Genomic DNA, 14,009 nt, shown 5'->3' with positions numbered 1-14,009 from the left:
AGGCTTGGATCAGAAATGTCCTAATTTTAGCAAGCTGGAAGATAATTAAATACACACTGCATGGGTCTACAGCAAATGTTTTCAAAATATGACCATAGAAAAATTGCAGTTCCAGGGTATACCTCTGTGAAGCTGGCTGTTGGTTATGTTTTTTTTTTTTTTTCTTCTATTTTGTTTCTGCTCCTTTGACTACCTAATATTTATCTGTAGCACTAACTGTAAACATTTTAATATGTACCATGAAGATGTTTTTTTTCCACTGTCTTTCTTGTTTGTGAAGTTTTTGTGGGTGGGGGAGAGGTTAGGCTACATATACTTTTTTTTTTAATTTTTATAAATCGGTCTCTGTTTGCAACCTTTTTGTTATAGACACATTAGCTTTAAAACTGTATTCTCTGTATGCTTATTTTTTTTTTAAAACATGCTGATATAAGGATATCCCTCTTCTCTGTTCTTCTATCCTCTGCTACATAGGTCTGTGTGATACACATTGATACATCTAAACAATTCACTCTTCTATTTATTTTTTTTGGACTCTTTTTATTGGTGTTTTTCCACAATATCGGCAGTATTCACATTACAATACATACATACATTTCCAAAATGTGCTGAAAAAGCCAAAGGATAACCATCTCACAGCTAATCACAGATAGTTAAAAAAACGTTTGTTTTTTTTGTTTGTTTTTTCAACAACAACAAAAATCAGTGATTATTGACATATCAATTAAAGTGCGAGATTTGTTGGGCTCCCACTTCCTCCCCAACAACCACTCTGACTCTAGACATCTTTACAGCTGCCATGTCAAGGCACTCCTGGTAGAAAGTTGCCCCCAACCACTTATCCCAAATCAATTTATCTGTCCCAATCCTAACCATTACAGGCCAAAAGCTAAATACATCTTTAGAATGACCATAAACAACCCCCAAAAACATATAGAAACCTCTGCATGTATTTTCATTATGCTTTAGTGTTGTTTTTTCACATGGGGTTTCTGCCTCCGCTACCTCCTTTTGCGACGTTCTAGCTTACTTATTTAGCCAGTATAGCTAGACAAAACGACCCTCGAAAACGATCCTCCAGAACAGAATTCCTAAATGACAACTCCTAGCTGGAATGACTATTCCTAGTTCATTTAATGACAGTAGACTTTAGGGAATGGTGTACTAAACGTATTCTTTCAGAAGCCTTCGGGTGCAGGGTTAAATAAACATAGTGTGTCTATCGTTCCTGATGCTCTGCTGTCCCCTCACAGGGCTTCGGGGGGAGTGTGTACAAGGCCGCTGCGGCTGGGAGGGTGGAGGGGAAGGGATTGAGGGGGACAGGGGGGAGACGGGTCAGCAAGTCATCCTGGGGGAGGGAGGAGAGAGAAGGAGGGAGGGGTGGGAGAGAGGAGGAGGGAGGGGTGGGAGAGAGGAGGAGGGAGGGGTGGGAGAGAGGAGGAGGAGGGAGGGGTGGGAGAGAGGAGGAGGAGGGAGGGGTGGGAGAGAGGAGGAGGGAGGGGTGGGAGAGAGGAGGAGGGAGGGGTGGGAGAGAGGAGGAGGAGGGAGGGGTGGGAGAGAGGAGGAGGAGGGAGGGGTGGGAGAGAGGAGGAGGGAGGGGTGGGAGAGAGGAGGAGGAAGGAGGGGTGGGAGAGAGGAGGAGGGAGGGGTGGGAGAGAAAAGGAAACGTTATGATAAGTTTACCTTGGAACTCCTTCAGGCACAGGGGAGAGAGACAAAAACACAGGCCGGACAATCGCTCCTTCTTGCAAGAACTAAATAGATACTCTAAGTCTCAGTCTCCTGGTTACAAAGTTCAGTATTCTGTGTATTTGACTCTGACACACTGTCAATCACATTTCAGTTCAAAGGTTAAAGGTCAATAACTTTTACACCACAAACACTCCTGGTAGAATCTGTACATATACCCAGGACACAAAAAGGGGGATGAAAGAAGATAAAGATTGGTGGAGGGGTTCAGTGTGACTGGTCACTGGAGGGGTCAGTGTGTGTGTGTCTGATATTTCACCTAGGGGGTCAGTGTGTGTGTGTGTGTGTGTGTGTGTCTGATATCTCACCTAGGGGGTCAGTGTGTGTGTGTGTGTGTCTGATATCTCACCTAGGGGGTCAGTGTGTGTGTGTGTGTGTGTCTGATATCTCACCTAGGGGGTCAGTGTGTGTGTGTGTGTGTGTGTGTCTGATATCTCACCTAGGGGGTCAGTGTGTGTGTGTGTGTGTGTGTCTGATATCTCACCTAGGGGGTCAGTGTGTGTGTGTGTGTGTGTCTGATATTTCATCTAGGGGGTCAGTGTGTGTGTGTGATATCTCACCTAGGGTGTCAGTGTGTGTGTGTCTGTGTGTGTGATATCTCACATAGGTGGTCAGTGTGTGTGTGTGTGTGTGTGTGTGTGTGTGTGTGGTATCTCACCTAGGTGGTCAGTGTGTGTGTGTGTGTGTGTGTGTGTGTGATATCTCACCTAGGGGGTCAGTGTGTGTGTGTGTGTGTGTGTGTGTGTGTGTGTCTGATATCTCATCTATTGAGGTAAGAAAGGGAGAGAGAGAGAGTGTGTCCGTGTGTCCACTCTGGAGTTATTCTGTCTAATCCTCTGTGTTTTTCCTCTCTCTCCTCTCCAATAGAGTGAGATCTGTGGTCACGGTGTGCGTGATATCCACCAGGCGCCCCCCCCTCCCGCAGCCCCCCAGGTCTCGTCTGAGGAGAGGAAGCAGCGATGGGAAGCGGGTCAGGCCGATTACATGGGCGACGACTCTTTCGACCACATCCAAAGCAAACTCGACTCCTTCCTCAAGTAGGGGCCGTGGGGTGGGGGGGGGGCGATGGGCGGACAGAGGGGGCCACCAATCACAGGCCAGCTCAAACTGCCACTCGACCAATCGGAAGAGCTCGTGGTGGAGAATGACGAATTAAAACGCCAAAGTGCATCCTGGGCCTCACTCTCTGTTTCCTGTTGGAGTCTGTTTCTGTTGGGGGGGTGGGAAACCAGCAAACTGACCAGCAAAGCCATGTTGAATTTCTGAAGAGGTTAAAATTGGGTTATGGTTTTGACCTAGTTGGGCTGTCAATGTGATGCTGGTCAAAAAAAGTCTTTTTTTTTGTCTTGTGGGTGTGTGCGCGAATGACCCTGGTCCAGAAACAACTCTTATCCTTCTCCCCTTATCTCTGCCGTGTTTGCAGATCTGATGAAATCAGAAAGGTGTGACAGAAATAGTTCTGGCTCTCCGACCAGCCTTCTAATGAGCTTTGGTTAGCATCTGTCCACCACGAGCATAGAATTGTCCAGTCCTTACAAAGGAAAGAGGGGGAAAAGAGTTTGTTTCTGTTCTAGACTGACTAGTTCCTCTAGTTCCTCCAGTGTGTAGTCCAGTCTAATGCAGCTATGCAGCTCACTCACCCACTCAGTGCAGAACTCCTACCTACTGACACCAACTCACTGGGACTTCAGTGTTAGTCTCACTCCAGCTCTAACTCACTCCACAAAGCCTAATAGTGGCAAACATAGGGTAGTTGTACTCTTAGAGGGGAGGAAGGAACTGTGTCTGTTAATTTAAAGTATTTAACTAACTTAACCTGTCACACAAAAATGTGATGAGCTGTGTAATAAGTCATAATGTAAAGCCCAGTGTTCTCCCCGTCTCTGTTTACTCATGCATGTTAAGTTCTGTGATTTTGCTTGTTAAAAAGGAGGAAGGTTTCGTAAGTGAAACCCATGGTAGAAATCCAGTCTCAGCCCTTGAGTTTGTTTTCGCCACGTCCTGTCCTGTTTCATCACTTCCTCTCTGTAGTGTGACCAACTGCCTTACCGATGTTCAGTTTACAAAAACCTCACCTCACTTACTGATGCCAATCACCTTAAAGGTTGAATCTGAAAAGTTTGTCCTTGATTCCTTGTGTCCTCTCTACACCTATTGGAAGACAAACTCCTGGGGGGCGGGGCGGCTTCAGACCGTTTTGAGAAGGAGGCGAGGAAGCAAGGAAAGACTTTTTGGGATTTGGCCTAAGGATAACTTTACCTGCTGCTGCCAATCCCACCAGCCTCCCTCTGTGCCCTCGGTGTTCCAAACCTCTAACTCAGTCACTCTGCTCCTGTCGACTTCCCCTTAGCTCTGAGAGGTTAGGGTGTATTCAAGATAAAGGGAACTCCGATTAGCCTAACAGAGGGCTAGGCAGAACTGTTTGCCAGTTTTTATTTACCTAGCCTCTGTATCACACTTATGTGTGCGGCGTGCCCTGGGATGACTAATTCAATGCTTGTAAACCCACAAGGTGGAAACAGTGAGGTCTTAGTGAGTGAGTGAGGGAATTGGAACACACCAACTTTCTTCCTCATGATGACACACCTCAGCCTCAGTGTGGAGGGGTCTCCCCAGGAATGGAACTTAAGGATTTTGGCGACTGGCTAGCTGCAATTTCTACTGGCCTGGCTGATGTTCTATTAGCCCACAGTCTAAACCCTGCCAAAGCTAAAGTTTTTGAAGTGAATACATGTACAATATTTCAATTCAATTGTGCATCTACACAATTATTATTTCCCATATACAGCTACATAAAATTGTGACTGTTGGGTTATGACCTAGCTATTCTTTTGCAATGAGAAGACAAACATTTTAATTGGTTTGCTGGGATAGTTGTTCACTAGCCAGACCTGATAAATACTAACCTGGGGGCTAACAGGCTAGCTTAACTTCCATCCCTGCATGCCTTACACCTATTTGTAGTTGTGACCTTATCGATAACCTCCGTCCCTTTATAAGACCTGAGAGGACTGGTGAAGTGAAGCCTTCTGTTTCAACTCAGTTCTGTGCCTCTGTTTCGTTTGTTTAAGTAGAATTGAGTTCTAATGGTTTCAGTAACCAAAAAACTAAGTGTGCCCTACTACTACTGCTGTATAACAATACTTTTCCTATGTTCTCCTTCCAGATGTAAGTTGTGAACGTAATTTGCATGACTTATCCTGTGTTTAAAATAAACCACTTATTCATTCTGGTTTGTCACCTAAAACATTTATTCCCACATACATGAAACCACACATCAATCCCAAAAAAGAAAAGTTGCTTTGGATAAGTTAAATGGATCTGTTAAATGCCCCCCAAAAAAATATGTATCATGAGACTTGTTAACCAAGGGCAGTGTGGTGAGTGGGAATGTAACGATGGACATATGTGCTGAGAGAACATTCCACAACAAACAGTATCAAAACTAAACTTCAAAACAAGTACGATGTACAAACTAGACTAGTCCTTCTACTCAAACTAAACTACCCCCCCCCCCCCTGAGAACAAGGTAGAAATTACAGTGGGGGAAATAAGTATTCAACACCATGAATGTGAGAAATCTGTCGGTAACCAGTGGCAGATGGGAAACACTTTTTCAAAGAGTGGAAGTACTTCCCCACCAGCATGCACTTTCCTTCTTACTGTGTGTGTGTGTGTGTGTGTGTGTGTGTGTGTGTGTGTGTGTGTACGTAGGGACGTCTACAGCTCCATGAGGGCTTTTATTTCATTAATGCGTGACGCCTTCTTGTCGGTGGGGTTCTTGGAGCCGAAAGCCTTGTCCACCAGATCCTGCTTCTGCCTCTGAATCTTCACCATGTTCTCCTCCACAGAGTCCTTCACGATGAACTACACACACACACACACACACAGATCTTAACAGGCACACAGAATGTCTGCTGAATCCTCAATGTTCTACTTTATGAATGACTTTTATTCCGAAAACTGTAAATAAAATTCAACGTGAAAATCAATGAACATCTGAACATTTTGGTCAGTTGCCGACTTGTTCCCACTTTCACCAGATGCTGTCACATACAGTAACACACAGATAGACTGACCTAATGGCAGAGTGAGTGGAATGATATCATGTGATGTCAGGGCAGCAGTAAATTACCCGAGACTGCATAACCAATAACCCTCAGCCTGTCTGACTCCTGACCTTGGTGATGAAGACGTCTCTCTTCTGGCCCAGGCGGTGACAGCGATCCACACACTGGTCCTCTGCTGCAGGGTTCCACGCCTGGGGAACACAGTGTGGGGTTAATGTACAGTGTGTGCGTGTGGTCCATAATGCCATAGTTGCGGAAATGATGTATTATGAAAGTTTAAGTATTGAAGAGCTCACTCAATATAACAAACAACAGTTTTAGGATCACAAAATACTTATTTGTCAGCGAACTCCGCTTGTTTTTGATTCACAGTATCGTCTTCCGTTCTGGGGGGTATTCCATCAACGACGCTAAAGGAAGAAAACAGGCTTATTCTGGTCTCGCAAGAGTTATCAAAAATAAGCCTGGATTTTCCTTTAGCGACTTTGATGGAATACCCCCCTGCTTTGTACTTGGTGAGTGTTGGTGATACATGTCTTGTTTACGTTTTAGGACTGTTCAAAAGCAAGGACTGTGTGATCATCTAGTTTATGTGTAGTCCATGTTCAATCAGCATGTTGTGATGTGCTAAATATGCTTATGTTAAATAAGTTACATAGCAATGTTCTTTGTTGTTAGCTGCGCGATGGAGCACAGTCTGTTTGTTTTGGTTCAGGGTGATTTCCTCCGCTATTTGGTTTGAGGTGTACGAATATTCAAATAAGCATATTTTCAACTATTTTTATAAATCTGTAAAAAAAACTGAAAAATGACCAAAACACACACACAAAAAAATAAAGTACCAGCTCCTGTCACATGTGTGTATCTGTCACAGGCAGGCCACAGCTGACACTCACTGGATCCATGAGGAAAACACGGGAGGCGGCTGTCAGGTTGAGTCCCACCCCGCCAGCTTTGAGTGACAGCAGCATGATCGTGGGGCCGTCAGGAGCGGGGCTCTGGAACTCCTGGATGACCTGGGTCCGCCTCTTCTGAGTCATGGTGCCGTCCAGACGCACAAAGATAAAACCTGCCTCCCTACAGGAGAGATGGATGGAAAGAGAGAGAGCGAAAGAAACTGAATACAGATGTAACAATAAAAGAAAAATAGCTATGATTAGGGATGTAACGATACACTCAACTCACGATTCAATACAATCTTTTTTTCTTTTTTTTTTTTTACAAAATGAGAATGCAGACAAATTATGACTGAAAAATTACAGAAACTACAAAATACAGTTTTCCTTAAAGAATCCCTTTTTATTTATGAGGTAGGGTATATCTGCAAAACACAAACTATGCAACAAATGCATTATTTCCTTTTCTTTATATAACAAAAAGCGAGGTAAAAAGTAGATTACACCCTCTGCTGTTTAAAAAGAGTATCGCAATTAATTCTTCATCTCACCAATTTGAATAGTCACACGATGCCTCGTTACATCCCTAGCTATGAATATACAGCATATGACATTTAGCTGACACCTTTATCCAAAGCAACTTACAGTGAGTGCATACTGTACATCTTTCAGTACATAATATGTACCATATTATGGTCTCAGCGGGAAACCGACAACCTAAGCGTTGTTAGTGCCATGCTCTACCAACTGAGCCACAGAGGACCAGTGAATACAGTTCCGACACCAACAACATCTGGCTCAAACCGGATCAGCAGAGTGTGTGTTACCTGAGTGGGGCCTCCAGCAGAGTGAGGAAGCGTGTGAACTGAGAGACCACAAGACTCTTTATGCTGCTATCCTCACTACGCAACCTGAGCAGATTCTCCATCAGAGCCTCAACCTGCACACACACACGCACACGCACACGCACACGCGCGCGCACACACACACACACACACACACACACACACACACACACACACACACACACACACACACACACACACACACACACACACACACACACACACGCACACACACACACACACACACACACACACACACACCAAAATGCAGTTTAGCATCTAACCAGAAGCAAATAGTGATGTAGTGCAAAACATGATAGGTACAGTATGGCAAGTACGGCAGTTACAGTTGAAGTCGGAAGTGTAAGTCATTAGAACTCATTATTTAACCACTCCACAGATGTCATGTTAACAAACTATAGTTTTGGCAAGTCGGTTAGGACTTCTACTTTTTGCAAGTAATTTTTCCAACAATTGTTTACAGACAGATTATTTCGCTTATAATTCACTGTATCACAATTCCAGTGGACCAGAAGTTTATATACATTAAGTGGAATGTGCCTTTAAAGTGTGTGTGTGTGTGTGTGTGTGTGCGTGTGTTACCTTTGAGCTGGTCCTCCCAGTCTGTGAGTGTATGTTCTCCTCCTCCTCTACCTCCTGTGGGAACTCCACCAAATCACTGGCCTTAATCTGACCCCGACACAGAGGACAAAGTGCCTGTTCCTAGAGAGCCAGGGGAGGGGTGGGGGGAGAAAGAGTGAGAGAAACAGAGAAGGGGATTGAGGGGAAGAGAGAAAGAGGGGGAAAAGAGAGGGAGACCGATATATGGGGGGGAGGGGAAAGGGAGAGAGTGGGACAATGGAGAAAGAGAGTTGTGTGTTTCAAGACGCAATTCATTTCACAGTCATAACCCTTATTGTCCAGAACAGGCAGGCAGCGTACCTGTTCGCTCCTGAGGACCTGAGCGATGCAGGGTCGACAGTACACGTGGGCGCAGTGTGTGATGACGGGCAGGCGGACAGAGTCCAGACAGACAGAACACTCCTCGTCAGAGCCACTGGCCAACACCAGCCTCAGCTTCTCCATCAGACGCTCCCTCAACTCAGCTGGAGTCGCAGGCTCACCTGCAGGGAGAGGGAGAGAGGATCTTAATGTAGGGCACCAAACGTTCAGAGACAACATTCCATTTCAATACGAAAATAAATTAGAATGTTCTAGTCATGGTATATGTGTGTATGTGTGTTACCTAAGTCTATGGTGATCTTGCCCAGCAGGTCACGGTGGCAGCAGAACTGCCGGAGCCTCACCAATATGGCTAAGACATCAGCGTAATTCCTGAGAACACTCCCATCTGCTACATACCTAGGTACACACACACCCACTGTGAAACAACTCTACATGGAAAACTCAGTGAACATACAGTACGTATATAAGAAAAAGAAAAAAATGTAGACACACAGTTACTCAGCTGCACAAATCCCTCACACACACCCCCACACCCACTTGCGGCTAAGTACCTGCTGATGGTGGTCCGTCCCTCCGTGCGGGCAAGCTCATATTCCTCTCTCTCTGTGTCTGTGAGCGTCACATGTTGGACACACACAGTCTTCTCTGGGAGAGACACCAGGGGGCGCCCACCCACTTTGCTGGCCTTGGTACGCCGCAGCGTCACACATTTAACCAAGGCCTGCAGGTTCCTACACACACACAGCAAATATTTACAGACCCAATGTACATGTCTGTGTGTGGCTATTTTCATTCCATAATGGTATGGACATCTTAAAAGTCAATTTCAAGGGCCATAGCAGTATAAAAAGAACAGTAAACAAAAAGGTTAATTTTGTTTGTTTAGATCACCGTGAGCTGCTTCAGGGAGCCTTTATTCTAAGTGGGAATGTTGGTGAATGGCCACTCACTGTAGACCGGTCCTGTCTCCCTCGGTGACGGGTCTCTGGATGACCCTGTTCCACCATTCCTTCACGTCAAACGGCTTCAGACGCAGGAACGCCAGCAGCATCCACAGGTCCTTCAGACTGTTCTGGATAGGGGTGCCTGGACACAAACACACAGACACACAGAATAAGGAACCATACTACCAAAACATGACAGTATACAGTGGAGGGAGGGAGAGAGAGAGAGAGAGTATGTGTGTTTGTGTGTACCTGACAATATCCAGCGGCGGTTTGATCGCAGCTCTAGGACCGCTCGGCTCTGCTGAGCATTGGGGTTGCAGATCACGTGTCCCTCGTCGAGAACCACCCTCAGCCAGTTGACTGCATGGAGGGGACTCCTACTGCCACTGCCACTGCCACTGCCACTGCCACTGCCACTGCCACTGGCCTGGGAGCCAGAGAGGGAGAGAGGGAGAGAAGGGGAGGTTGAGATAGAGATGGTATACTTGAGATAGAGATGGTATACTAAAGCACTCCAGATTATGCCTAATCCTGGACTAAGCATCTTTAATAGAGATGTTACATTGAAAGCGTGATTTAGTCTGTGAATCCGGCCCTATGAGGTGAAAACTAAAGGGGACACGCCTGACCAGCAAACTAACATTGCATTTCTGAGTTGGTTAACATGTGGTTAAGGTTAAGGGTTTGGTTGAGATTAGGGTCAGTTTTAGGTTTTGACCAACAACCTGTCAATGGTTTAATCTCACCCGCACTACAAAAGACACGTCAACCTCTGACAGGTGCACATCAGAGAGGTGTCAGTCATTCACACTCCCTCACCCACCCACCCCATAGTCTGCAGACAGCACGTTGTACGTAGAGAGGACCACATCCTGTTTGGACAGGAAGCTCGGGTCTCTTTTGCGCTCTGGGCCGTAGTACAGATAGACGTTCAACTTCATGTCTCCTCGCACGTGCTGCTCAAACTGGTCCTGCACACAGAGGGATTCAACACACACTGTGACAGACCACTAAAACCAGTTGATGTATGTGAGAGTGAGCGTACAGACGTGACAGTGGCTGTGTGTGTGCGTGTGCTCACCAGCCAGTTGCTGAGTACAGACATAGGACAGATGATGAGAGTGGCTGTGGCTGCTGGGTCCTCCACACTGTTTGGTAGGGTGGCCTCTTTATCTTTTTGGGGTGGCACCACCTCCTTCACCACCTCAGCTGGCTCTTCTATGTGATACCCCTCTCCACTTTTCCCTGGGAGGGACGGAGGGAGAGAGGGAGAGGGCAGTCAGACACATAGTACACACACTATTAGCTGTCATGTCCAATAGGCCAAGGCACACTCACGCACGCCCGCACGCACGCACGCACGCACGCACGCACGCACACACACACTCTTTCTCTGTCATCACCTTTAGATTTTGAGTTCTTCCCAGTGCTAGTAGAGGACTTTGAGTCAGGAGAGGGCTGCTCCTACAGAGATATATACACACACATCATATATCACACTTGAGAACACAGCGTGGACCTAACCTGACCAACCAACTTAGATACTTCTCACTTACACACTTCTCAAGGGGCAGCGGTTTCCCTTGGTGGAAATTGGTGAGGATCAGAGCGATGGTGGTCAAAGTTTTCCCCTGAAACACAACAAAATCATGATTAGGATGTTTGTGCATTGTTTCCCATACAGAGAAGAGACTGTGGCGGACGCCATAGACTAATCTGTCCTGCAACAGTGTCATGACGAACCGAAAGCATTTTTAGCTCTGTTATTTTCTTCTTCTTCTGCAGATTTTTCAGCGCTGTTTGCGGAAATTGTTCGAGCAGGTTTGCGGCAAGGCCCTCATTCGTCGAAAATGTTCTCCGCTAGCGTACCCCCCCATCGACAATTCTGTTAGACTTATACATAAAAATATATTTTGTGTATACGTGGTCCACCCGGCACTGTCTCACAAAATCCTGTGGGAAACACTGGTGTGTGTCTGTTTGTGTGAATGAAGTGTATGTATTTGGTGAGTATATTGACTTGAGTGTGTTTGTGTTTGTGTGTGTTGGGTGGTCTCACCAGTCCCATATCATCAGCTAGAATTCCCCCACGGGACCTTTGGGGTCGCTCTCTGACGGAGGAGTAAGTGAGAGTATTGTAGAAGAGTGCCCCTCTCTCTTCCCAGAACGGAGGCAGCACCGAACTGTTCTCACACACACACATCCAGCTCAGAGCCTGCTTCTGGTGGGACATGAGGGGAGTACATACAGCCTGCAGAGAAACAGAGACACACACACACACACACACACACACACACACACACACACACACACACACACACACGTCTTTAAGACGATGGACAGACAAGAAGAAATCGTATCAGCAAATTCAGATGAGCTGAGTTCTGACCTCTGCTGCTTCTTTCTCTCCATTCTTATCCTCCTCCAAGTTCTCAAAAAGACGATCAAACGCGTTCTCCAGCTTAAGGAAGAGATGATGTATTAGTATAGAGTACATGTTACCCAGACACTTCCGCTCTGCCCGTCTTGCGTGCTAGTTAGTTGTCAACAACGTTTTTACAATTCAACTCCATCTACTTTTTTTTCCATGAATTTGCCGTTCAAAGAGCTACATTGCACTGCTATACAAATACATTTGATTGATTGACATGTCTGTGTTACTATACATGATAGGTTTTCTACTGTATGTTACCTCCTCAGCTGTCAGTGCCAGTGGGATGGACTTCTTGGATGGAGCGCGGGAACCACGAGCGTTGGAACCTGGAACCATGATCCCTTTCCCTGGGATGGAAACACACACAAGCACAAAGTTAACTGTGGCCCATAGTAGCTACCCTATGTGTTAGAAGTGTGTGTGTGACTGGTGACTAATGTCCTCCCCCAGTGTGTGTGTGTGTGTGTGTACCTGTAAAAAAAGAAAAGCCGTGGGCTCCGAGCTTCTTCACTACAGCGTCCTTGTTTTCTTCTCTCCCCCAGAAAGACAGCAACACCGGCACGGTGAGCATATTATTCACCTCTGACAGGAACACCCTAAAATCACACACACACACACATTCACAACACCCTGCCATAGCTTTGCTCATCGTTCCCTTTCTAGAATGATCCACTTGACTCACCCCTCCACTCTGGCCAGGTTGTTGTCCATGACGTGAGCCATGGCTGCAGCCAGCTCACGTTTAATGTGTCCCACCTGGCCGCCATACACGTTGGCCACCATGACGGCATTGCGGTCGTCTTGGTTGTTTGGTTGTCGTACCAGAGAGACCATCTCCCCTCTGTTCACCTGCATGCACACAGACACAGACACAGACACAGACACACACAGCTAACACACACCACCTTGCAAAGACATCTTTCCACTGCCCCCTCAAGTAGTCCACTCGCCGTGTAACCACAAGGTTGTTGATTCAAGCCCCCACAGTAGCTGCAACCCAACCATTAGCACACCAGTAACATCACAACACTAACGGAGATTAGATGATCAAATCCATCACGGTCAACTACTCTGCCATGGCGAGTTACCTCCTGAGCTACTCTTTGGGCTTCAACTCACTGGGATAACAGTCATGCGTCTCACATTAAAATGTTATTTGTGTGTAATACCCACCATGCAAGTATAGTACCGCAGGCCAACGACATTGCCTTTCATTCTACCAAATAGAACGTTATCTGGCTCCGGCTCCTCCTCTGCTGATGGGGCCCGAATGGCCTGGGAGAGTGTCTCCGTTTCTGACCACAGGTCGAAGGTAGAGGGAAGTCCTGTCCAACCAAACCGCCGACCACGAGACTGCATGGTGTCTGTACGACACAGACAGAAAGCGTGTTATTGGATGATTCGGTGACTTGGCTTGCTAAGTAGAGGCAGGAGTGATGTAAAATAATACATTAACATGAATTCTTAACTATTTAAAACTTCGCAAGTTTAGTTGGCTGTACAGGCGCTTGCAAACCGAGCAGTCAACTCGCTAGAAAGACAATGGTCCTGCCAAACAGATTTCTTCTTCAAATGCTTTGGTTGCGTTCGTAAAATCGCTCTGAGAGCGCCGGAGCGCACACTGGGTTTAACGTCATTAAGGGACCAGGTAATTTAATTGGACTAGAGGCATTCCATGAATGCTGATCAGATTTCCAGAGCGATTTTACGAACGCGGCCTTTGTCGCTTTCTTCGCCGCCTGATTTCTGACCAATGAGGGTGAAGGAAATCGTGAGGTTCCGATTCTTGGTTGTGGCTCACGGTTCCGTTTCCGCTCCACAATTCTGTCTCTTCCCGGTGTAAGAAAGCCACTACACACAAAAAAACACTGTTAGAGTGAAAGCCTTCAATTCTAAACCGTGTTCAATTTAAATTAAATCTCAGCATCAAATCAGTGTTCAGCAGTGTGAGCGTCAGAAGAGGCGGGGGAGTTCCAGGAGTTGTACAAGAGTTTGTAGTCTGACATCAGGTGAGAGAAAGGCATGAATGTTTTTAAAATGTAAATATTTTATATGTATTTTATATTTTAATGTATATGTAAATAAATGTTTCTGGGATATAA

The 14,009-nt window shown here is 46.1% G+C and overlaps 1 protein-coding gene across 1 annotated transcript; it reads right to left on the bottom strand.

Annotated features, from left to right (window-relative positions):
* Window positions 1-5,469: 5,469 nt before the first annotated feature.
* On the bottom strand, window positions 5,470-13,041 carry LOC308150671 (helicase-like transcription factor; the record flags this gene model as incomplete). The annotated part of the gene is made up of 19 exons (XM_080523476.1): window positions 5,470-5,616; window positions 5,930-6,010; window positions 6,716-6,896; window positions 7,543-7,655; window positions 8,164-8,283; window positions 8,503-8,684; window positions 8,807-8,922; window positions 9,078-9,257; window positions 9,477-9,612; window positions 9,723-9,853; window positions 10,293-10,444; window positions 10,555-10,718; window positions 10,877-10,937; window positions 11,030-11,104; window positions 11,863-11,934; window positions 12,166-12,254; window positions 12,379-12,503; window positions 12,590-12,756; window positions 13,027-13,041. 19 exons carry the CDS (start codon window positions 13,039-13,041, stop codon window positions 5,470-5,472), a joined length of 2,307 nt encoding a protein of 768 aa, XP_080379602.1.
* Window positions 13,042-14,009: the final 968 nt, after the last annotated feature.

The sequence above is a fragment of the Nansenia antarctica genome (genome assembly GCF_963989245.1).
Source record: "Nansenia antarctica genome assembly, chromosome: 2".
NCBI classification, from domain to species: Eukaryota; Metazoa; Chordata; class Actinopteri; order Argentiniformes; family Microstomatidae; genus Nansenia; species Nansenia antarctica.
This window is presented reverse-complemented; position numbering and strand designations above follow the sequence as displayed.